The sequence below is a fragment of the Cyprinus carpio genome, chromosome A7, assembly GCF_018340385.1.
Source record: "Cyprinus carpio isolate SPL01 chromosome A7, ASM1834038v1, whole genome shotgun sequence".
NCBI classification, from domain to species: domain Eukaryota; kingdom Metazoa; phylum Chordata; class Actinopteri; order Cypriniformes; family Cyprinidae; genus Cyprinus; species Cyprinus carpio.
The window spans coordinates 39,661,968-39,686,713 of NC_056578.1; the positions used below are offsets into that span (position 1 = coordinate 39,661,968).

A 24,746-nucleotide genomic window follows, 5' to 3' on the forward strand; every position below is an offset into this window, starting at 1 on the left:
AAAAAAAAAAAAAGGCTCCTGAACATATATTGAGGTCTTATGAAGCAAAACAATAGGTCTGTGCAAGAAACTGAACATTATTTACAACAACGTTACCTGTAATCCAGAGCTTCAGGAAACAGGGAAATATGATTATTTTCCGTGAACTGGTTCTTTTGGACAGTTCGTTTCTGTTGACTGGTTCAATTCACTAGTTTGTTTACATAATCGAACAATGACATGATGTAAACGCAATTATATTAAAGCACCCAAACATGGGTGTTTTACATGTCTAAAGCAATTGGTTCAACTAGTCCACCAAAAAAAAAAAAATGGTTCAAAAGAATGATTCGTTCGTGAACCAGACATCACTCCGGACCGTTTGCCTGAGGCTCTGTGTTATAGGTAATAATGTTGTAAATAATGTTCAGTTTCTTGCACAGATCAATCATTTTGCTTCATAAGACCACAATATATCATAAGGAGCCACGTGTTTTAATTTTGTGTTCCTTGACATGCTTTTTTTTCTCATTTCAAAAAAGTGCAGCCTTTGACTTGCATTTTATGAATCACCAAAAGAACATGGTCTCAGCTAAAAATCTACTGAAATTCTACTGAAGGAAAAAAGTCACCTAATTCAATGGAAATAAGCTGCAAAATGTGCAATATGAAACATATCTATCGACATCAGTCATTTTCCCAGCACCAGAAGTGAATAACTTTATCTGTTCTGGCATGAGTGCACATTTAACAAGCTGCCTGCAGCAAATGAAGAAGAAAGAGACTCAAGAAATATGAGTCATCGATGTGACAAGCACAAGGCTTTTGAATGATATTTATCCACTAGTGGCAGAAATATACTGGATGCCTATAGAAAAAATTATCTACACAAAATGTGGTTTTGATTAGGATACAAATGACCTGTCAATATGCACACCTACAGTAAATTATTTGTTATTTATATAAGATCTTCTATATTTTAATTTAAAGAACTGTCATCACAGATCAACTTGAGGTTAAATGCATTGTCGTTAAAATCAAACGTGGATGACAAAAGCACATTTCCATAGCTTTAAATCTGCATTTATGCTCAGCATGTGAAACTGAACTTCCTTCTGTTAACAGGATTATTTTTCTCATTTCATTTTTTCTCATCTCGCTTTAATTTGGTTTCAGTCACAGCATCCAACCTGGACTGAAACACGCACCTGCGCCCACATTCACACACACACACACACACACACACACACACACACACACACACACACACACACACACACACACACACACACACACACACACACACACACACACACACACACACACACACACACACACACACACACACACAGTCACACCTATGGATTATTATTGTGGCAGAATCTGTTTGAGCACAATAAAATAAAATAGGATACAACCATAAAAACGTTACCTGAAATAGCATAAACTGTTAACTGAAAAAAAAAAAGACTAAAACATTGGAAAATATACAACAAAATATGGAAGAGGATTAGGGCCAAGCAACAATAATTTTGAGATTAAAGTTCTCAAAATTTTATTTCAATTTATTTTATCAAAATTTAGTTTTTTTCTCTTAATTTAATAAGTTTATTCACAACATTTAATTTAGATTTTTTTTCTCAAAATTTAACAACTTTTTTTTCTCGAAACACAACAGCTTTATTCTTGAAATTTAATGATTTAATCCTCAACATTTTATTTCGCCATTTTTTCTTGAAATTTAACGAGTTTAATCTAGCATTATAATGACTTTAATCTCGAAATGGTTTTATTATTATTATTTTTTATTATTGCTTGGCCCTAATCCTCTTTCACAACAAAATTAATTCAAAATATTAATAAAATATTATTAAGTGATATAAAATCTAATGTAAATCTAAATATAATTAGATTATTAAAATATATAAATCTTACAAATCAATTATTAAAACCTAATAAAAATCTACATATTAATAAAATAAAATTATTCTAAAATAACACTGCTGTGTAGTAGTATTTGTTTTACTTTTTTAGGACAACAGATTATCTACTCAAAATCCTAGTTTGCAAGTCAAAACCATGATCCTAAAATGCAATTTTATGCTGTGAAATTGTAGTTTATGCTAACACATCAAATATGCCAAGGCATTATCATCTTCCCCCTATTTTTCCATGCATTACACTGTAGTAATTTCAGCCTTGAGGACATGTTGTGAAATTAATATTAGAAATGAATAGGTAAGGAGATGAGGAGTGACTGGCATGGTAACAGTCTTAAGAGGCATTAAATCACTACTTGAACCGAATCTCATACAACTGCTGTATTGTTGTAATGCCACCAAGTGGCTGAAATGGATCATTGCAGGATCATCTTGACCCAAAACATCCAAACAACTCTCCTGGACAATGACTCGTTGCACTGCCTATATGTGCAGATAATATATCATATTACCTACATTTTCAATGACAGTCATGCAGTCTCATATTATAGCCATGAAAGCATACATCTGAAAGCGTGCTGCACAGTGCACACAGAAGGACAGCAGATGGCTGTGAGAGCAGTGGTCTCGGGCCTGACGGGTGACTGATTGCTGCCGGTGTGTGAGCATTTGGTTTCACACTGATTTACACATGGACTAACACCACTCCTGCACCGATCCTTCACTTCACTACCATGATCCTCTCTACTGAAAGAGTGTCGTCACAGAATCATCTGTTTTCAGTCATCACGATTTGAAGGATGGCTGTAAATGTACATTTGTACGTCCTTTAACTTCCCTTGTGAAAAAGAAGCATACTTAACATGCTTTAAAAGAATATTATTAAATGTGGCGTAATTACATGTTAATGACAATGAAAATGAGTATGTATTATAGTTCAAATTTATATTAACTGTACTTTATCATTATACATACATATACTATATAACTTAAATGTGAACTGAATGTGATGTTTTAAGGCACTTGCATGTTAACTGCAATTAAGTTGAAATTTATTATGGTTTAAATGTATAGTAAACACAATTAGCTGAACACTTTTTTTTGCCACACTTCAAATACAACTTTTTAATGCAATTTCATAATTCTATTGTCTTTGAAATAAGGTTACGGTGTAATGCCGATTGACAAGCATTTATTGTAAACTAAAATACTTTAATGTCATTTCTATTGAAACTTGTTTGACATGTATTTAAATATATATGTAATTAAACATTTGTAATGACAAATTTGCAATTTGGTACATTTAGTCAAATCAAAATCAAACTAAGTGTACTTCTTTAAAACACAACACAAGATTATTAAAACATAATTATTTAAACTGTGCTTTACAGTAATACTTTTATTTTACTGCAAATATAAATTGTATAATATTATATAATATTAAAAACATATTCGTAAAAAAAGGCCACTTAAGTGTATTTAAAGAGATACACTTTCACATGTTTCTTAAAACACTTAAGTACACTTTTAAAAAGTGCACTTAAGTGTTTTAAGAAACATGTGAAAGTGTATCTCTTTAAATACACTTAAGTGGCCTTTTTTTTACAAAAATATTTTTAATATTTTAAATAAACTATAAGTGCACTTCTTTTTCACAAGTGTTATCAAAACAGTCATGATCCATTTACTGCACACTGATGGTTCTTTCTTGACTTTCCACTTCAGAAGTGAATCTGTCTTGTGTTTGCTCTGTTTGGGATGCAGTCAGAAGCATCATCTCTGCTCTCATGTCATCTGATATCATGCCTGTGTCGTTCGGTGGCACACTGCCGTCACTCACTGTCACTCCAGCAGAGACGAGGCGACTTGGGTGAAAGAATCCATTTGCATCCGACCGCGCAAACTATCTATTTTTAACTGCAAGTCAGGGAGGGCACAGATTTACTCTAGAAAATACAACATGAGATTCGGATTCAGATCAAAAGTCTTTACCATTAATAAATAAATAAATAAAAATAAAAGATTTTACTCTTGACCAGTTAAAGACAAACATCTCTTAAAGGGACAGCTCACCTAAAATGCTAATTCAGTCATTATACATTTCAGCTTCAATTTCTATTATGTAACATCAAAAAATATAAAATGAGTGAAATTTAAGTTATTAACTTTTGAGGTGCTTTTGTATCTGTTTAGTTTGCAAGGGGAAAAAAAATCAACCAATGCAGTTTAGAAAAAGCATATATACTATTATAATTTTTGTTAATATTTTGAATTTTGGTCATTTTTATTAGCTTTTTTTTTTTTTTTAATTATATAGAGTTTTAATTAATTAAGTTTGAGTTATTTTAGTACTTCAGTAATACCCCTGCTCCGCTCTAACATACATATGACATACCAAATCTATTCTTCACAAGCTTACCACACACCAAGGCTTGACGTGGATGTATAGGATGAGGAAATGGGATTTCAACATTGCAATAAATATTAATGATAAATCAGCAGAAAAGCTACACTATTGGCTCTGGCAGGCTGATTCATTCAGCTTGGGAACACTGCCATCGTTGCATTCATTTGAATAATGCACTGACACCGCAACTGTCCAATTAACTTCATCTACACTCATCAGGCTATAAATCAAAGTATTAATTTGTGGAAATTAAACTCAAGGCAAAGACAGACCTTGAGTTAACAAACTGATCTAATATAACAATTAAAATCAGGCCAGAAACAAACTGAATCACACAGCCAAAAGTGAGACTTTGTCCACAAGCAGGTTATAAATGAGCCCAGACTATAAAGACAGTCAATATAACACACTGCTGACCTTGAAGGTTAACCAGAATGTAATTGAGTAGATTTTCAAAATGACAGAAAACCAGCTGCCTTGTAGTTTGGTGGGATTTTGCCGAACATGACAACTTACAATAGGTAAGTTTTTTTGGCCATCAACAGGTTTTAAAGGCAGAAGGTGATATTTTACTTTGTTGTGCAATATTTGAACATTTATTCATTGTAAGCTGATAACTGATACTGATTCATCTCTTCAGTTTTTCTTAGAAAAACTTGCATTATTTATGTGTTAAATTATGCAAAACTCATCTAAAACACTTAAGTACACAAATGTTCCCCATCTTACCCTTGTGAAAAAGAAGTGTGCTTAATTGTATTGAATATACACTTGTAGTGTACCTTAACAGTGATTTTTTTAAAACTGTACTTGCAGATAATATAATATTAATAAAATAAAACACCACTTAAGAGACTTTCTTAACACACTTGAGTACACTTTTAAAGAGCACACCTTGTAATATTCGTACAATTTCCATCATGTTTTAATAATCTTTTGTTGCGCTTTAATGAAGTACACTATTTTTGAGTTGAATAAAGCACATGTTAAATACTGAATTATAATTTTAACTGTAGTGTGTTTCATATTACATTAATGTATTTTAAATCTTTACAAATGCATAAAAACAAATACACATGACATACAAGTTAGAATGGCATTGAAATGACATTAAAGTATATTTTAGTTTACCATAAATCTTGTAGCTTGTCAGTAACTTTAACCATATTTCAAAGACAATAGTTATTATAAAAAGTAATTATGAAATTACATATAAAGATGTACTTAAGTCCTACTTAAGTGGTCAAAACTCTCTAAAGTTCAGGTAATTGCATTCAATATAAATTTAAACTACAATGCATTTATTTCTTTGAAATTAACATGCAATTAAGTGTCAGAAACATCACATTCAGTTCACACTTGAGTATATTCTTTTGAAGTATATTTTCATAATAAGTGCACTTCTTTTTCACAATGTCACACAAACACACAGGAACGCCAAATTAGCATTACTATTACAATTTTATTTAATTTATTGTCTGTTGTAATTAGATTTCATTTATTGCTTCTCTGTGCTTACCATCATAGCTCGCCTCTAAAAGTCCAAACTTCTCCAGAACCTTAACAAAGACAACAACCACAACCAGCACCGCAATCATCTCGAGTCCCTCCAAGTACATCATGCTGACGGGGTCAGGTCATGCTGTGACCGCTGACCTCGCTGGACACAGAGCTCTGCCGTGAACATCATTCATAGTGTCTGCATCTTCTTACTGAGAACAGAGGAGAGGAGAGCGGAGGGGGCGGAGAGCCAAATCAAAGATCAGAAAAAATAAAAACACGGCAGAAGGGGCGACCTGGATGGAAATAAGTGAAGAATGACAATAAAAGAAAAAAGGAAGGAGAACATCAAATTAAAAATACAGACATGGAGGAAAGAGAGAGAAGCAAAGCCTGATCTCAAGCTCTTAAAGCAGGTGAAATCTCTCTGAAACATCACTCTCCAGTTATCATGTTGTAGATCACATCTGACTTGCACGTAGTGAAGTGCCACAGCCGGCCCCTGAAACTCATCTTCACACATAAACAGCATGTGTCCATCAGTGAAAACAGCTCAAGGCTCTGCCACGTACACCATGTGTTGTCAAATCATGAAAAATGAACCCAACAGGACACCATGACTGACATTTGTGAGCGGAAGAGTTTACATTTCTACCTTGTAAATTCCAGCCAGCGTTATTTCAGAATTATTTATATACTTATTTACATATTTTAATTAGTTTTTATTTTTATTTTTATACTCCAAGTTTTTCATTTAATATTGACATTTTGTTTTATTTCAGCTTTATTTTAATTAACAACAGTATTTTAAGTTAATGATAATTACCCAAATTTAAACCTGATCACGTGAAAAAATTTTAAAAAATAAAATAAAATAAAATAATTATATTATAAATTTTAATTAGCTTTAATTTGTATACTTCAAGTTTTCATTTTAGTTATATTATATATATATTTAGTAATTTTTATATATTATTTTTGTTATTTTTATTAGTTTTTAATATTGACATTTTGTTTTATTTAGGCTTTATTTTAATTAACAAAAGTATTTTAAGTTAACGATAACTACCCAAAGTTACATGAGAAAATGTAAAAATAATAATAATAATAAAAAATAATAATAATATTATATATTTTAATTAGCATTAATTTTTATACTTCAAGTTTTCATTTTAGTTATATTTTTAGTAATTTTTATGTTATTTTGTGTTATTTTAATTAGTTTTTAAGTATTACAATTAGTTTAATTAAGTTTTAATTTAATTATTATTTCCCAGACAGAAATTTAGCACTTGAACTTAAACTAAATTACAATCTGAACTGAAATAACTTTAAGTTTTCATTTAATATTGACATTTTATTTTATTCCAGCTTTATTTTAATTAACAAAAGGTTTTTAAGTTAACAATAATAACCCAATAATAATAAAAAATACAAAAGTAAGTAAGTATGTAGGTAGGTAGGTAAGCAAGTTACAAATTGCCATGAGAGAGTGTGTTGGTAAACTGGAAGTGAAATTCAATTTGCATCGTAAAAAAAGATATAGATTTGTATTTGAAGTAGAATTTAAATGGAATAATAAACAAATTATTTAATATACGAGCTGTATATAGTAATACATGTTTTTCTCATTATGAATTCATATTTCAAATGTCATCATACTCAGAATATATGCACATCTGTTTTGTGCCATTTACATTCTTTACATTTCAGGTGCAATAAATTCTTCTTCCTGCTACTCATTACTGCAATTCATTTTCCAACACATTTCAATAGGAGCCGATTCTTAAATGCTGAATTTTGTCAAACACTGTTATGCAAAGCTTTATACAGCATGTTTTGTTTTCTCAATATCATCATCCATCAAGCTGATTACTGAGGAGATGTCAAGCGTCTGATTACCATATGGCCTTTTCAAAGCAACAAAATCTTTCTGTCTAGGCTTTACTTCCTACTTCCCTGATCCATGTGAATGATTTGAACACACGGCTCTAGATGGAAATTGATTGTTGTGAACGGCTTCTTTTTTCTCCTAATCACATTATTGTGGAGGATTTGATTAGAACAAGAGGCCTTTTGATTTGTCTTCTAATAATTCTAATGTTTCGATTAAATTAAGCTTGCTGTCTCACATATAGTTGCCAGAAATGGCAAGGTCACAATGTCAGTAAACTGATTCATTCATCTTTTCTCTTTTGCACATTAAGTCCTGAAAAATTCCTTGTAACGTAGACCAGAACTTTAACAGTTGAAATGCCAAACGCCTCCATTTTTTAACATCTTGTCATGTTAAAATATACTCATGATGCACTCAAACATATTATGTATGGTGTGACATGAAAGTGATTTAGAATCAAAGGGTTCATGTCATTTTTATCTAAGATGAGAAAAAAAACAAAACTCATTGTACTTGGACAATAGAAACTAAAACAGCTGTAAAAACATTTCTGGGATGAACTATGAAACAAAAATATAAAACAAATCATCTAAAATGAAGCCTGAGAAGGAACATTATGTTCCCTTACAAAGCTGTATATGTGGCAGAAGACAGACAGGAAAGAAGGATGGAGTTGCATGAATTTGGTGTCCTGAACCCAACAAAGCACAGCACTGGAGGGTCATTTCAAAGTCACGCCGTCTTGTGGTTCACTTTTCTGTGCTGTTTAAATGTTTCTGAAGGTGCTGCGGCACAGATCTCAACCACAAACCCTGAAACCCTCCACCTCAATTACACAATGACAGAAAAACATATGAACATATTATATTATAATCATCACATCACATGTCTATTCATAAGCGATGCACTACAAACTAGCTTTTAATTTTTAACGGATTCATAAAAAAGTTATTTTGTGAATACACATTTTTCTAGTTTTTATCTGCTTTAAAACATGTTCATCAGCAAGAAATTGCTCTGTCTTGGGAAGAGTAAAAACTGCTTGAAAGCTTCTTTTGAATTGGCTAGTGCTAGTGATGTCAAAACTTTAACTATAGGAAAAAGCATATTTCGTTTTTTTTATTAAAATAAAGCTGAAATACAATAAAATATACTGTAAATAATGTATGAAAAACTCGATTTTTGGTAGCTAAAATGTTTCAGTATTAAAATTAGTGATGTAAATAATGTATGAAAAACTCGTAATAATTATAAAATGTTTCAGTATTAAAATTAAAAATAATTAAAACTAAATATAATTATAATTAAATATTTAATTGATTATTTTTTATTAAAAGCTAATTCAAGATCTTAATAAATAATATAAATAATACTATATAAGGAAAAAGCATTTTCATGAATTGAAATAAAGTTGGAATAACAAAATATAAATATTTTATAAATATTTTAATTTTTGATGTATAAGGATGTAGAATTTTAATTAATTGAAATAAATTTGATTAGAATTAAAATTATTTATGGATTTATTTTAATTTATATATATTTATGTTTATTAAATAAATAAATAAAATTATTAATAATAATGACAAATGCCCATAACATGATAACTAAAACTTAAACTAAATTAAAATGAAAACTAAAAAAAACTAATTTAAAATATGAATAAATACTATAAATAATACTATAAGGAAAATGAAATAATTAAGCTGAAATAAAATAAAATATAAATATTAGATGAAAAACTTACATTTTGGAAACTAAACGTAATAAGCTAAATGATTAAAATTGCTAAAATAAAATAAACATAAAATTATTTTAATAAAACTTAAAATAAACAAATAAAAAAGCATACAAAAACATAACATAATAACTTAAACCTAAAAGTAAATTTCAAGTGAAAACTAAAATATAAAAATAAAATTTATTTATTATATTAATGAATCAATATAACCACTTCACAAAACAATTTGAATCAAAAGTTCATGAAAATTCAGTGTTCAGAGAAGTGGGAAATGTTTTTTGGGAGTAGTGGGAAATTTTTTTAGTTTCTAAAAATTATGGTTAATTTTTTTTATTAAACATTTTTCACTCATGTTATAATTTCCAACAAAGGCAATCATGTGCAGCAAACGACACAAGCTGAGACTACAGATTAGCACAACCAGCTTCTGATTGCTCCACGAGCGGCCGATGCATTTAATTACTCCTCCTATTGTGCTCAAGCATGTTACATGTGCATGCATGAAAGAACACACACGGCGCTATTCCATCTTATTCAGATGGCATTATGATCTCGTGAAATACACATCTACAAATCAAGATGTTTTTGAAAGCCTGGTATCCATAGGAACACAGAAAACAAAGGGATCCATACATAAGCACAGAGACGGAGGCATCTTCATACACACAATATGCCCATGTGTGAATCTTCCATTCACACTCCCTTTCACTTTACACAGGTGAGAAAGAAAGAAAGAAACCTGTTTCACACACACACACACACACACACACACACACACACACACACACACACACACACACACACACACACACACACACACACACACACACAGGCTGTCCTGTCTGAGTGAATATGTTAGCGAGTGAGTTATATTTAGAGGGAGCTCAGCTGCTACAAATAAAAGGGTAACAGATAGGACCCTAATGGCAGCGGCCGCAAGCAACAACACAGAGGTCATTGCTATGAACAGCACATGATTACTTTTTTTTGTAAAGTTTCCATCATGAAAAATGCAAAGCTGAAGATTGACAAATGGTTGTAAATGTCAGCAGAAGTGAGAAGTGAATGACACGTTTGCCTGGATCTGCATCGGTAGAATCAGTTAATATAGAGATAACATAGAGACTTTAACAGGAGATTGTAAGAGATTATTGGAGGCTGAAGGTCAAATTTAATATCTAGACCAGCAGTTCTCAAGCTTTTGGACTTATGATGAAGCTGTTTTTTTCAAATGTTATTATTATTATTATTATTATTATTATTATTATTATATGTTTTATAATTTGAAAGGTTTTTTTCATTTTTTTTTTCTTTTTTTTTGAAAGTTGTTGCAATTGCAAATTATATTGCACCTGCAATTCTGAGTATAGATATAAAAAATAGAATTATAAAATAGAAATTCATAAATGCAAGAAAAAAGTCGATTGGGTGATAAATTGTGATATAAAAAGTTTTTTTTTAATTGTGTGGCAGAAATGGGCTTCCATAGTTTTTATCATTTTAATTTTGAGGTAATTATATATATATATATATATATATATATATATACAGTACAGGTCAAAAGTTTGGAAACAATACTATTTTTAATGTTTTTGAAAGAAGTTTCTTCTGCTCATCAAGCCTGGCATTTATTTGATCAAAAATACAGAAAAAAAGATGTAATATTGTGATATATTATTACAATTTAAAATAATTGTTTTTAAATTTATTATACTTTAAATTATCATTTATTTCTGTGATGCAAAGCTGAATTTTTAGGATCATTATCACATGATCCTTTAGAAATCATTCTAATATGATGATTCATTATCAAAGTTGGAAAACAGTTCTGCTGCTTAATATTTTTTCAGAACATGTGATACTTTTTTAGGATACTTTGAGGAATAAAAAGTAAAAAAAAAAAAAAAAAGAAGCTATGTTTTTAAAATATAAATATTTTGTAATAACAATATACACTACTGGTCAGTAATTTGGGGTCAGTGATTTTTTTTCTTTCTTTTTTTTAAATAAAATCAATACTTTTATTCAGCAAGGATGTTAAATTGATAAAAAGAGATAGTAAAGAAAATATATTATTAAAATATATATTATTAGAAATATTATTCGAATTTTTATTTTATTTTGAATAAATGCAGTTCTTTTTAACCTTTTATTGATCAAATATATTAGACAGCAGAACTGTTTCCAACACTCATAATAAATCAGAATATTAGAATGATTTCTAAATGATCATGTGATAGACTGGATGTTACATGTGACACTGAAGGCTGGAGTAATGATCCTAAAAATTCAGCTTTGCATCACAGAAATAAATTATTTTTGTTAAAGTATAATTTAAATAGAAAACTATTATTTTAAGTTGTAATAATATTTCACAATATTACTGTTTTTTCTGTATTTTTGATCAAATAAATGCAGGCTTGATGAGCAGAAGAGACTTCTTTCAAAAACATTAAAAATAGTAATGTTTTCCAAACTTTTGACCTGTACTGTGTATATATATATATATATATATATATATATATATATATATATATATATATATATATATATATATATATATATATATATATATATACACACACACACATAACCTGTGTGTGCATGTGTGTGCGTGTGTGTGTGTGTGTATGTGTGTGTGTGTGTGTGTGTTGTAGATAATGTACCCTTTATAAAATCTGGAATCTGGCCAGTAGTCAACACAGTAATTGAATAGTGGTTAATGCTGTATATAACACACACACACACACACACACATTTATAAAATCTGGAATCTGGCCAAGGGTAATATATTATGGGGCAAAAACTAAGTCTATGGGGGGTGGGGGGATATATATATATTGTGTAAAGCCACCATTCATCAGTTTGTCAGTTAAAGGCAGATTCAACAGGATATAGTATATACCACCTACAAACCCGAGACAAATAATATTTATTCTTGCTGTGTGGCCCCTAATCAGCTTAGCATTGGATTCCTAACACTTGATGAATGTGCCTGCAACCAGAAAGTCCTCTGGCTGTAAAACATAACATCTTCAATAATTCAGTAATATTCTTATAGACCATTAGGGAGAATATCTTTTATTTTTATTATTATTATTATTATTATTATTATTATTTTCTTTTTAATTAACTTATATAACCACACTGGAACTTGGTAATGTGACAAATATTCACATCACACATCACATCTGTTAAATGGATCCAGCAGATTTAGTACAACAGGACTTTGCTGCCCCCAAGTGACTAAAACTGGGAAGAGAAACATGATTTGATAACATAACACAGCAGCTCAGGATCAGTCATTAAGAAACATTCAGTTCTGAAATGATTACACATGTTATACAGAAAAGTAGAAGAGGCTAAAGCAGTTTTACCTGATTTCTGTCTTATTTTATACTCAGCATTTCTGCTGTTGGTTGGAAAAGCTTTTTCAGGCATTCAGTGACATAAAAAGGACTTAATCCAGTACACAACTAACAACCAGTGCAAAGTCACCAAACACAGGTGTGACGTGGTCTGGTACAGTAAGTGCTCTAGTTGCAGTGTTTGCCAGCTGCTGTTTCTGTACATTTTAAGAAAATAAATAAATTGTTCAGTCAATGCAAGGAAAAAAAAATGCAGCTGCAAATTCAAAACACAAACAAACAAAGAAAACATTTTTATTAAGATCAAAAAGTAGGTCTTGGTCATAAAAAAAAAAAATGCAGCTGAGTCTGTAGATCCAGGTGTCCCGAAACGAAATAAATACAATACAGAACATCTGGTCTTTCTCTCATCGTACTTTGTCTTAAGTAATAATATCTTAGAAGAAGAACTTTACTGTACATCAGCATGTGCAACAACAGGCCAGTTTTATGTATCTGAACTGAACAAAGTCTTGGTGTACTACAGCTCAAATGTCAATTTAGTTTTTTTTTTAACAAAACTTGCTACATAGTTTTTTTTTCTTATTATTTCCCCTAAAGCTATACAGTACAACATCTCAGCATGCATGGCTACATAAGTGTAACTAAGCCTCTCTTTATGTACGTGATCGGACACTATAGCGAGATCACAGTCGTTAACCCAGAGCCAAACATGTCATTTAAAGGCCTCTCATTGATCTCCATGAAGTGCCATGATTAATTCTAAAATAAAATGCATTTGAAAGTCACAAGGGAAAGGAGTGAATTAACATAGACTTCCAACCAAAGGACTCAAAGGGCTTTTGTCTGCAAGCACAACCCAATTTAAATGCTAATTTAACAGCTTCTTTAAACCACTCCTAGACTGCTTTATTAACAAATATACACTGGGTAGTGTTAAGTTAAATAAAGTCATTTACCTTTAGAGTTATGCAAGCTAGATTAAAAATCATCATGACTAGAATACAGAGAAGAGAAGGATGTGGTTCCATCAACAGTTCTCACACGTACATTCCTCAGATTAAAGTGTGCACTGCATTAAAGGGATACTCCACCCCAAAATGAAAATTTTGTCATTATACACTTACCCCCATGTCGTTCCAAACCCGTAAAAGCTTTGTTTTTTTTTTTATTAATTTTTTTGTTATTTTGTTTGAATTAAGGGGGTATTGAGTCTGTTTCATAGACTACCAAATAAGTAACACTGTCTCAAGAGCTGTTTGTGTGAATTGAGTGGTGTGAATAATATTTTTTTGATGAGTGATTAAACAATGAATTTTTGTAGGTCTTGGTGTTGTAGGTGTACATGAATAAAACAAACATAACGACTTTATTCAACAATTTGTCTCCTCTGTGTCTCTCCAAATCAGCGTAGCGCCATTTTGGTGAATACGCAGGCAGATGGATGATTCTGACGATGCTTTTCATACTTTTCTGGACCTTGACAGTGTAATTTTCTTGGCAGTCTATGGGACAGTCTCCCTGCTTTCATCCAAAATATCTTAAATTGTGTTCTGAAGACGAACGGAGCTTTTACGGGTTTGGAACGACATGAGGGTAAGTGATTAATGACAAAATGTTCATTTTGGGGTGGAGTATCCCTTTAATATTCATCTCAAATCCTCAATAAAGAATCAACACTGAAGTCTGATTCTCAAGATAATGACTCTTATGAGCTGGTTCTTTTTAGTGAATCCAAAACATACATCACAAGCGTTTACAGTAAGTCTGATTCTTAAAACAAAAAATGTTTTGGCAAAAATTGATAAAATAAAATAAAATAAAATAAAATAAAATAAAATAAAATAAAATAAAAAATAAAATAAAATAAAAATAATAAAATCTGTTGTTACTGGTAACTAAATATAAACCTAAAATTTGTTTTTGGCAAAAATTGGCTTAGGTCATAGTTTAGTGTTTGATGAAATAAAAAATAAATAAAATAAAATAAAATAAAATAAAATAAAATAAAATAAAATAAAAAATAAAATAAAATAAAATAAAATAAAAAATAAAATCTGTTGTTACTGGTAACTAAATATAAACCTAAAATTTGTTTTGGCAAAAATTGGCTTAGGTAAAATAAAATAAAATAAAATAAAATAAAATAAAATAAAATAAAATAAAATAAAATAAAATAAAATAAAATAAAATAAAATAAAATAAAATAAAATAAAATAAAATAAAATAAAATCTGTTGTTACTGGTAACTAAATATAAACCTAAAATTTGTTTTGGCAAAAATTGGCTTAGGTAAAATAAAATAAAATAAAATAAAATAGTTTTAAGCTGAAGTCTTAAAATGACTAAAACTAAAAATAAAATAAAGATATGTTGAAATATTTTTTAAAAACATAAAATTTAATAAAAATGACAAAAAATATAAAGCATGTAAAATGATTTAAAATTAAAATATATAAATAGAAGCTCATTCGAAATATTAATAAATGCTATAATCGTAAATAAATAATACTGAAATAATTTTACATTATTTTGTACATTGTTGTTTTGTTTTCATTTTATTTTTTAAATTATCCCAGAATTTCTTTATATCTTGTCCATGTAAAGCTGATCATTTGTACAAACCAGCCCTAATTGTGACAAACAACATGCCATTTTTTAGTGGTTTCTATTTCTGTGCCATGGGCTGGGTACCTCGTCCACTGTAAATCTCATCGGTCCAAAATCCTGCTCCACATAACCGTATATACAGTGTGTGAAATGATGTCTGATTGGCTGTAATAGTGTCGCATCGCGCCGCAGTTTAACATTCAATGTGGAAGACAAATTGTGTGTCACTACAAACTTGTCACATCATGCCTGATTAGGACATGGTGTAAGACTTTCTCCTCTCTGTTGTTAAATTAAGGCAGCACCTGTTCAGTATGACCAATGATTTCTTAATGGCCTGCACCTGACCTGCCAAAGGCTTAGCACGTCCTTAGATGGTCTTTGTGAAGGTATGAAGCTAATGGAATGAAACTTCCCCATTACAAAAAAATGTGTGTTATCATGGTACAAAATAAATACCACATTCATGTACCACTACATAACAGCATTCAAATGTACTTTAAATAATACCATAGTATAGTTTTCCTATAGCACATTTTTAGTCCATTTTGTTAGTGTCTTACATAAGAGTGGGAATGATTAAAAAAAAATTACTATTCTGATTCCTCTTAACGATTCTGGTTCCTTAATGGTTCAATTAGTAATTAGAAAGAAATATGTTTTATTTCATGTTGCATGATTATAATTAAACAGACAGTTCACCCCAAAATGTAAAAACTCTTATTCGTTATTTACTCACCTTAATGTCATTTAAAACCTTTATGAGTTTCTTTCTTCTGCTGAAAATAAACAATGATATTTTGAGAAATATCTCAATATCCATACAATGGAAGTCAACAGAGGTCAAACAACACTAGACCCCAATGACTTTCAAGTACAAAAAAATAAAAGAAAATACCGGACCAATGCAGAGCAAGACACTGACAAAGAACAAGACAAAAAAGTAAAATAATAGCACAAACCAAAACACACACAACAAAAAACAAAACAGAAAAACAGCAACAAACAGAACACCACAACTAAAATCAAAAAAACTAACCCTAACAGAAATAAGAAAAACAACAGACAACAACATGTAACACAACAAAAACTAAATACAAAACAGAAAAAACAAAAAACATACAAAACAGAAAAACAACACAACAAGAACCAAACCAAACAAAACTACAAAAAACCTAAACAAAACAACAAAAAGAGCACAGCACAACACAGAACAAATCAAAACAACACAACCCAACAAAAACAAAAAGCTAAACAAACAACAGAAAAATAACACAACAAAAACAAAAAATTAAAAACAAAACAGGAAAACAACAAAACAAACAAACAAAAAGCATCACAATACAACAAAATAGGAAAATACAAAACAACAACAAAGATCACAGCACAACACTTCACACAGACACAAAACCACAACACAGAACAAAACAAAACAGGACAACACAAACAAAAAAAGAATAGCTAAACAAAACAACAGAAAAACAACACAATAAAAAAACAAAACAACAAAACAGGAAAAACAACTAAACAAAAAAAAAAAAACAGAAAACAACACAGAATCACAACACAAACAAAACAGAAAAGCATCACACAACAAAAATTCATTTTGAGACATTTTTCAAAATATTTTTTATATTGTGTTCCGCAAAAGAGGGAAAGTCATACAGGTTTGGAACAACATGAAGGTTAATAAAGAGCCCGGTTTCATGAAAATATCAATAGCACGTTTCTATCCGATGTGCTACTTTTATGCAGAAATGGCGTGCATGTGATACATACGTGTTTGACGTGCATTTAATATGCAGGCTTTGCGTGCATATGATACGCAATTTGGCATAATACGCACCTACCCACTACAAACCTAACCACTGCGTATCATGTGCATGCAAAAGTCCATTTCTGCATATGAACAGTACGCCAAATAGAAACCGAAAATCATGCTATTTGAAACCAACTTTCATGAGATCGGGTTAGAATAAATGATGAGAGAATTTTTATTTTTGGCTGAACTATCCCTTTCAGTATTGTCTTGATGGACTGGGTGTGGTTGTAAACAGGATGTTATTGCATCTTTTCCACTGGTCATCGTAGCTTGCAACATGTTAATTTGACCCTTGGCAAAATGTTTGGCTGCATAACTCTGCGTGAATATAGAGAGTCATGCATAGCTCCTAGTGACAGCTGCTCTCCTGGCGGTGGGCATGGAGTCGTGTTCGTTCTGTTTGCCCTGTTTATAAGTGTAAACACCAGAAGGGCCAGGACTGAAGTGGAGCCAGAAGCACATCGCACTCACTCTTCTGCAGACAACTAGAAAAACAAAATCAATTAGCAAACACACTGAGAGAACAGCCAGTGTCTCCTGACGACGCTGAGACAGGATCCTTCTGCCATGTGTCATCACACACAAAACACACGAGTGCTCCTGAATCCTGGATGAAGAAGGACTCTGTGCTCTTAGTGCACTTCAAAAGCACAAGTATATTTCCTCTTATGTAGAGGGATGGATGCCTTTGTCAGAGCGGCTCTGGTTGAATAGAAGCTCTTGTGTTGGCGGACCGACAGGCTGCTAAATGAATGGCAAGCATTAGTGTGGAGCTGGAGTGGCTGGAAAGCCTTCTGTTCAATGTTTCTGAAAGCAAGCAGGCACAATCATCAAAGCCCTCTTGGATGCACACTTATGACCATCTGAAATACTCCCCACAAGTGGACACACACGTACACACTCGACACACACTCTTCTCTTCATGTTCATGAGTCACTCTCATAGAAGCGTACACAAAAGCCCTTCTGAAATGCAACAGACTGAAATATTAAAACTTCGCTCTAGAAAATGTCACATGGGAACGCTGCAATATTAATTCAAGCAAAATGGTGAAATGAACAGCTGAAAAAGAAAATAAAGGCCGATAAGGATATTTCATCACTCGTTTGGACTCAAAGAATCAGCATGCAACAATTATGCATCAATAAAGTTTATAGGCTCTTAAGGTTTCAGAGAAGCATTAGGGTTCATTTAATGCGGCTCTATTCTAAATTATTGAATGGTTGTTCTGGTTTTAAATGGTCAAGCAGCGTTTCAAAAGAGTGACTAATCACTCGCAATGACGTCATAACACCGATTGGATGATAACACCACAGGAATATCACGACATGGAGAAAAAAGTCTGTTTCACTCTTTTATGAGGCACTGGTGAAACATCTACTAAAATATAACGAGATATTTGACATTTAAATCTTGTTGGGAGATAAAAAGCTTTTTAATTCTATCAAAAGAAAGAACAGAGTCACTGCTTTTAAACAAGAACAACAAAAAACTATATTCTATATTCATGCATTATTATTATTATTATTATTATTATTATTTAATCATCATTTGAATGTGGGTAAGTTTCATAAAAAAGCATCACTTTGAACAAAAAGCTGAGAAAACAGCACCTTCAAAGCTTGCACAGTCCTATACCACTTGCTTCGGTAACATTTTGATTTATATGCTGTTTAATTTTTGACGATTGCATTTTTTTGGCTATGCATCTACTTATGTATGCAATCGTTTGTTTCTGCTTCTTCTTCGCCTGTGTTTGATCCAGACATTCAGTTCATTATCAGAAGATGTGTACCGTATAACAGAGAAAACACAGAAAGCTGGAAAATTCCATTAGTGGCAGGGAAAGAGTTAACAGTATATGGCAGAGGTTCTCAACTCTGGCCCTCGAGATCCACTTTTCTGCAGAATTTAGCTCCAATCTTGATTAAACTCACCTGCCTGTAACTTTCTAGCACACTGTATATGTCGCTTTAGATCTTTGCAGTGTAAAGACAATGCCATGGTACCAAAAGCATGGTAATACTGTGGTACCCTTCAGTATTGTGTTGTTAGTGTAATAAATCATACAGCATTCTCCTCTAGCAGCCGAATGTCTCCACAATAACAAGCTACACGCAGTTCAAATAAACTTAGTCCAAACAGACCGCTGAGCTCCCAGTGTGGGAATCTGGGTTCCTCTGATTTCTGCTTACAATGCACAAAACTGTCTTCTTTATGATATATTGCCTGGGAGAAGGACCAAGGCTGCCCATTCATTTTATTCCCAACCTGTTCCACAAACCATCCATAAAATATAGGTTGGGAATGAGACACTAAATATAACTTTTTCTATAGATATAGCCGTTGCGAAGTTCCTCAACCTTCACATCCCAAAGCTGGAGAGATGAGAACTTGCTTATCTAAGAAACGGTCTTCTTGCTATGCAGAAAAACAACAGCCCAGTTTTCTGTGGTGGATATTTATCAGCGAATAATCAGAACAGCGTTCCAGAATTTTACCTGGACATCCAAATGAAACATTTAATTCAAAATGTAATTTAAAATGTTTAAAATTTAATTTCATTTCATTTCATTTCATTGATGATGCTGTGATCTATTTTATAATAAAAAATGGTGTAGAAACAATTTCACTTAGAAATTGCCAGTAAATTAAAAAATAATAATAATAATTACAAAGAATCTACACAAATGTAAAGAAAATTGAATTAAACATCGAATTTTAAAGCAGAAGGACTGAAATAATATTTTCTTATAATTGTGTTCCAATCTTTTTATTGTCATAACACTGTCTTTTTTTCTATTGATTTCATTACTAAAAAGGCATTTCTTTTAGTTTTAAAAACAAATTTTACATTGTTGTTCATTCAACATTTGACTCCATAAACTACAAATATGTACATTTAAAGTCATTTTTCAGCATTCCTACAGTACATTGAAAAAAAAATAATATAGAGGAGTATTCCTACAGTACATTGATATATATATATATATATATATATATGATGATATCTAATATATATATATATATATATATATATGATGAAATATTACAGTTACACAGATACAAATATGTTTCCAGCACACATAAATCAGGACCACCTTAAGTCTTACATGCAGTTTCAGGTTTGAGATATTAAACAAAACCAAAGCTCTGCCCCATTAACTCAGTCTCAGAAGCAGGGATGCAGTGAATAAGCTAATCAGGACGGTGTACGTTTTATAAACTTTTCTGGGATAGCAGCTATTTTCACCCCATCTACGACTTTATGTAATGTATGTAATGTATTCTGCATTATGCAAATGTACGAATAACTAATCTTAATCATTACAGGCATGAAGCAGATATAAGAGCTACAGACAGGAGACAGACAGTGTGTGTAAAGAGGACAAATTATTGCAGTGCCTCAGATTTGAAAACAATAAAAATCAAAATCACAGCATACAGTCCTAAACTCCACTGAAATGAGGGCACAGTGCATGAAGGAGTGTGTGCCGTCAGATTTATGTGGAAGGTGAATGAGATTTAATTTCACAGCTTGATGGCCTGGCAGATATTCCATAAAGAGTTCCTATAAAGTCAGGCACCACATCACTAATGGTTAAAACTGGAGATCATCCCTTTAGAGATTGAAGTTTGAAGATGCTTTTATATGTTCAAAAAAATGAAAGAATACACAGATTATTTATTTATTTATTTATTTGTGAAAAAATAAATAAGTAGTATTTTTTTTGCAAGAAAATATATTCTCAGTCTATCTACTTCAAAATTTAACATTTAATTTAAAGTGCTATTTTGCATTTCTTTGTTAAATTTACAAGCAATATCTGAGTGAAAAACATTTCAAAGTAAAACATATTTTTTCAGTTTAAACTGAGGAAATCGTCAGAAATTATGATCTGATTATTCACAACCTCTCTTCTCCGCAAGGAATCTGTATTTCTTGGTAAAAGCCCCTTGTACAGCATTTCTGAGAAACTCTCGCTTTGGAGTTCTTTGGCCACACAACAATAAAGCAGAAAACCATGAATCATCGCTGTGTGGTTGTGTATTCGTTTCTCAAGACCAAAGACAAAAAACAAGCCAGAGGACGACAACGTTCATCATATATATATATATATATGAAAACCATGAATCTAAAGAAAGATATTTGAAATAAAGGCAAAATGGATACATTTGTTCGTTACATATCCATATCACATTTGAGAGCACATTTTTCAAAGTTATAAAACAAAGATTGAGTATATTTTACAAGAAAATACTCAAATTCAAGTCTTTCTACTGCAAAGTTACGTTTAATTCAGTGAGTTACTTGCAGTTTCTTTGTAATTAATTATAAAATTTACAAGCAATTTCAAAGTGAAAATTGATTCTAGAATATTTAAAACTGGTAGCACTTTAGTTTAGGGACCAATTCTCAGTATTAATTAGTTGCTTATTAGAATGCATATTACTAGCATATTTGCTGTTTATTAGTGCTTATAAAGCACATATTAAAGCCTTATTCTGCAAGACCATATTTTAGATCCCTTTATTTCGACTCCACGCCTAAACTTAACAACTACCTTACTAACTATTAATAAGCATCAAATTAGGAATTTATTGCTGGCAAAAGTCATAGTTAATAGTTAGTTAATGATGAGGATCATTCCCCAAACTAAAGTGTGACTTTTGAACGGTATACATTTAATTAAATATAATATTATCAGCACAATAAGTTGAGTAAAAAAATTATTTTAGAAAAAAAAAAAAAAAAAAAACACGTCATATTATTCGGTAATAATTTAACACCACAATTAAACTCCACAAGTGAGTACAAAACCTGATGATCATGTTCTCCAGCTTGATTTGAGACTGATCCAAAAATCCTGATCCAGAATCTTCAGTACTTCTTATTCTATACTGGACTTTACAGTGTATCTGTGTCTTATTGAACAAGTACAAAGAGCATGCAATGCAAATATCCTCTACTATAGGCTTTACAGCATCTCTGACTCACATAATGAAAGTGCTCTTTACTGCCTACCTGTCATTTTTCTCCTTTGTTTGGTTTGCAGAGAAAATATCACCATCAAAGCGCCCATGTTGCCCTCTCGCCCTCTTTCTCAGTGGTTCGCAAGCGATTTCAGAGTTGTCCTGGAACAACTGTGGCTCTCCTCAAGTGCGGCTGAAGTCCAGCTTTATTATTCACTTGCAGACACGACGATCTCAAGGATGTCTCCAGCCGTCTCACCAGTTTTGATTCTGATCTCAACCAATGCCTCCAAGCCACTCCACTTTGGCACAGTTGAACAGCAGTTTAATTAAGCTCCCTGTGTTCTCGTCGTATGCTCCGCTGCCGTGCCCCCACTCTTTCAACAGATACTTCTTCGCAGGAAACAAGGAAGAGGCGGGAGGGAGCAGCAAAACGAGGAGGAGGGGAAAAGGGCACAGTGTGAAGTGAGCACTGTTGCTGCCCGAGAGCGACCGAGCGCTGTTGTTTGACTTCTGTTGGCTGGTTTGTTTTTTGTTTTCTGGTTGTTTTTATTTTGATTGAGCAAGTGATGGCGGCGCTCATTAAAACGGCGCGGACATTAATGCGTTATATTGATTATATTATTTAATACTTCAGTTCTGAATTAGCACACACCCTTAATTTAAACCGATACTTCTCCTGTGAGGAATGCAAAAAAGCTCTATCAAAGAACCAGTGTAGTGACTAGAAAATTGGTGGGCTGCTGCTAAACTGAAGTGACTTCTCCAGAAAAACATATTAATCTTGTTTTTTGGAGTTTTCGGTATGTAAACAACAATTTGATCTTAATCAAACAGGTTTGGTTTGTTGTTGTTGTATTTGCTGTCTTGAAGGTGTAATTTAAGAGCAGTGTGCATCTGAGAGTCCACTTTGGCGAATAGTAAATTTAGGATGATGAAGTGAAACATGCGGGTTTCTCAGAAAGTAACACTGTGTGAAGTGAACACTGACTTCCATTGAAACTCTAGCTGGGGGCTGAAGGACAATTAGGAGGCTTGGAGCGTCACGAAAAACAATGGCTTCTAGTATATTATTAAACATACTCATGAGACTGCGTTTTTCCGCCTGCAAGTCTCTCTATCTTAAGCTACTGGAAGTTGAGCTCAAAGTCTTTCCATGGAAATGATTGCTTCTTCTCTTGAATGTGTGGGTGTGCAAATATGTGCAAACTGAGTGGGCCCAGAAATCATAGCGCGTCGCTACATGTGCACCAATCATGGTGGTGCAAAATCATTTGCCTAATAAGCTGATCAAACCAGTCAAGAGTTTCACACCCTCATGACAGAATGCGCTAATTTCTAGGAAAAAAAGGTGGGCTGCTGCGTACCAAGGAATGGACTTCTCCTAATCTCGGATGTGAAAAACAATTTGATCGTTTCAACAATTTATTGGGTGGGCTCATCTTGCAAGAGTAGTGGGATCATGTCCATATTATATGAAATCCATGAATAAGTGTGAAGTTGACCTTTCAAATCATAGTTTGAAGGACAGAAAAAAGGCTCTAGACGAAAAATGCTTCTAGTGAGAATCAAGCGTTTTTATATATATCTATATACCTGAGAGCTCTTCTGGAGAAATGATTACATGCTCATAGTGCTGTGGCAAAACTGGACTCAGTACAAGCTACTTGCAGTGACAGTATGACTCCTACTTTCTACAGTAGGAAATCTGCTGCTTTAAGCAGTACCTCACCATTTCTATAAAGTAGTAGTAGTTTCATTTGACATCCTTTTTGGATATATTATACAATATAATATAGACTCGATATATATATATATAAATATATCTATCTATGGATATATATATATATTTTTTTTTTTTTACACACAGTGCTTGAAGTGGGCAGTACACAGTACTGGCACTTCTGTTATATATATTCTGACATGTTGCCGGTACTCAGAGAAGTCATGAGTACCGCTCTTCTGACATGTTGCCGGTACTCAAGAGGCATCAGTATCTGGTGAAATAACAGTATATACTGTAAATGAATTAATGCTATTGTGGTCGGCCTACCGCAGGGGTTGTCGCTTTTTCACTGTCTGGAGCTGGGCGGGGCCAATGCTTAACATGCCTTTCTGAAGCAAACGGCACACAGCATCAATTCATCAGCGAAGGGGAAAATGAATGAAAGCTATCGCAAAAAGAACTTCACAGAAATGTCGTTCTTATAAAGTTTTAAAAAGTCTCCAGCACCAATATTTTACCAATGATTTATGATTTAAAAAGTTACTGTTACAGTAGTTTATTACTTTGTGTCAGAAGTGTGCATCAATGATGCTAAATCCAACTAATGGAGTTTCAATTGTTTTTAATTATTTGACATTAAATGAGTAATTTTTTAGTTGTTGATTTTCGGTTTATTTGTTTTTTTATAATTGCATAAATGCATATAACAAACTCAAAGTCCAAATGGCATACACATATAACACAATAGAAAAACATTGATAAACCCATACGTTTGCGTCAAC

The 24,746-nt window shown here is 32.0% G+C and overlaps 1 protein-coding gene across 8 annotated transcripts in view; it reads right to left on the reverse strand.

Moving 5' to 3' along the window:
• LOC109108429 (Kv channel-interacting protein 4-like) overlaps nucleotides 1-24,746 on the reverse strand; it is a 188,129-nt gene that overhangs the window by 48,390 nt on the left and 114,993 nt on the right. Inside the window, exon 1 of one of the 8 annotated variants that reach the window (XM_042761147.1) lies at nucleotides 22,291-22,719. The exons of the other annotated variants lie outside the window; for them this stretch is intronic. Coding sequence (XP_042617081.1) covers nucleotides 22,291-22,348 — 58 coding nt within the window. The 5' untranslated portion in view covers nucleotides 22,349-22,719. Of the gene's footprint in view, nucleotides 1-22,290; nucleotides 22,720-24,746 lie in introns of those variants that run through there. 8 annotated transcript variants of the gene reach the window in all.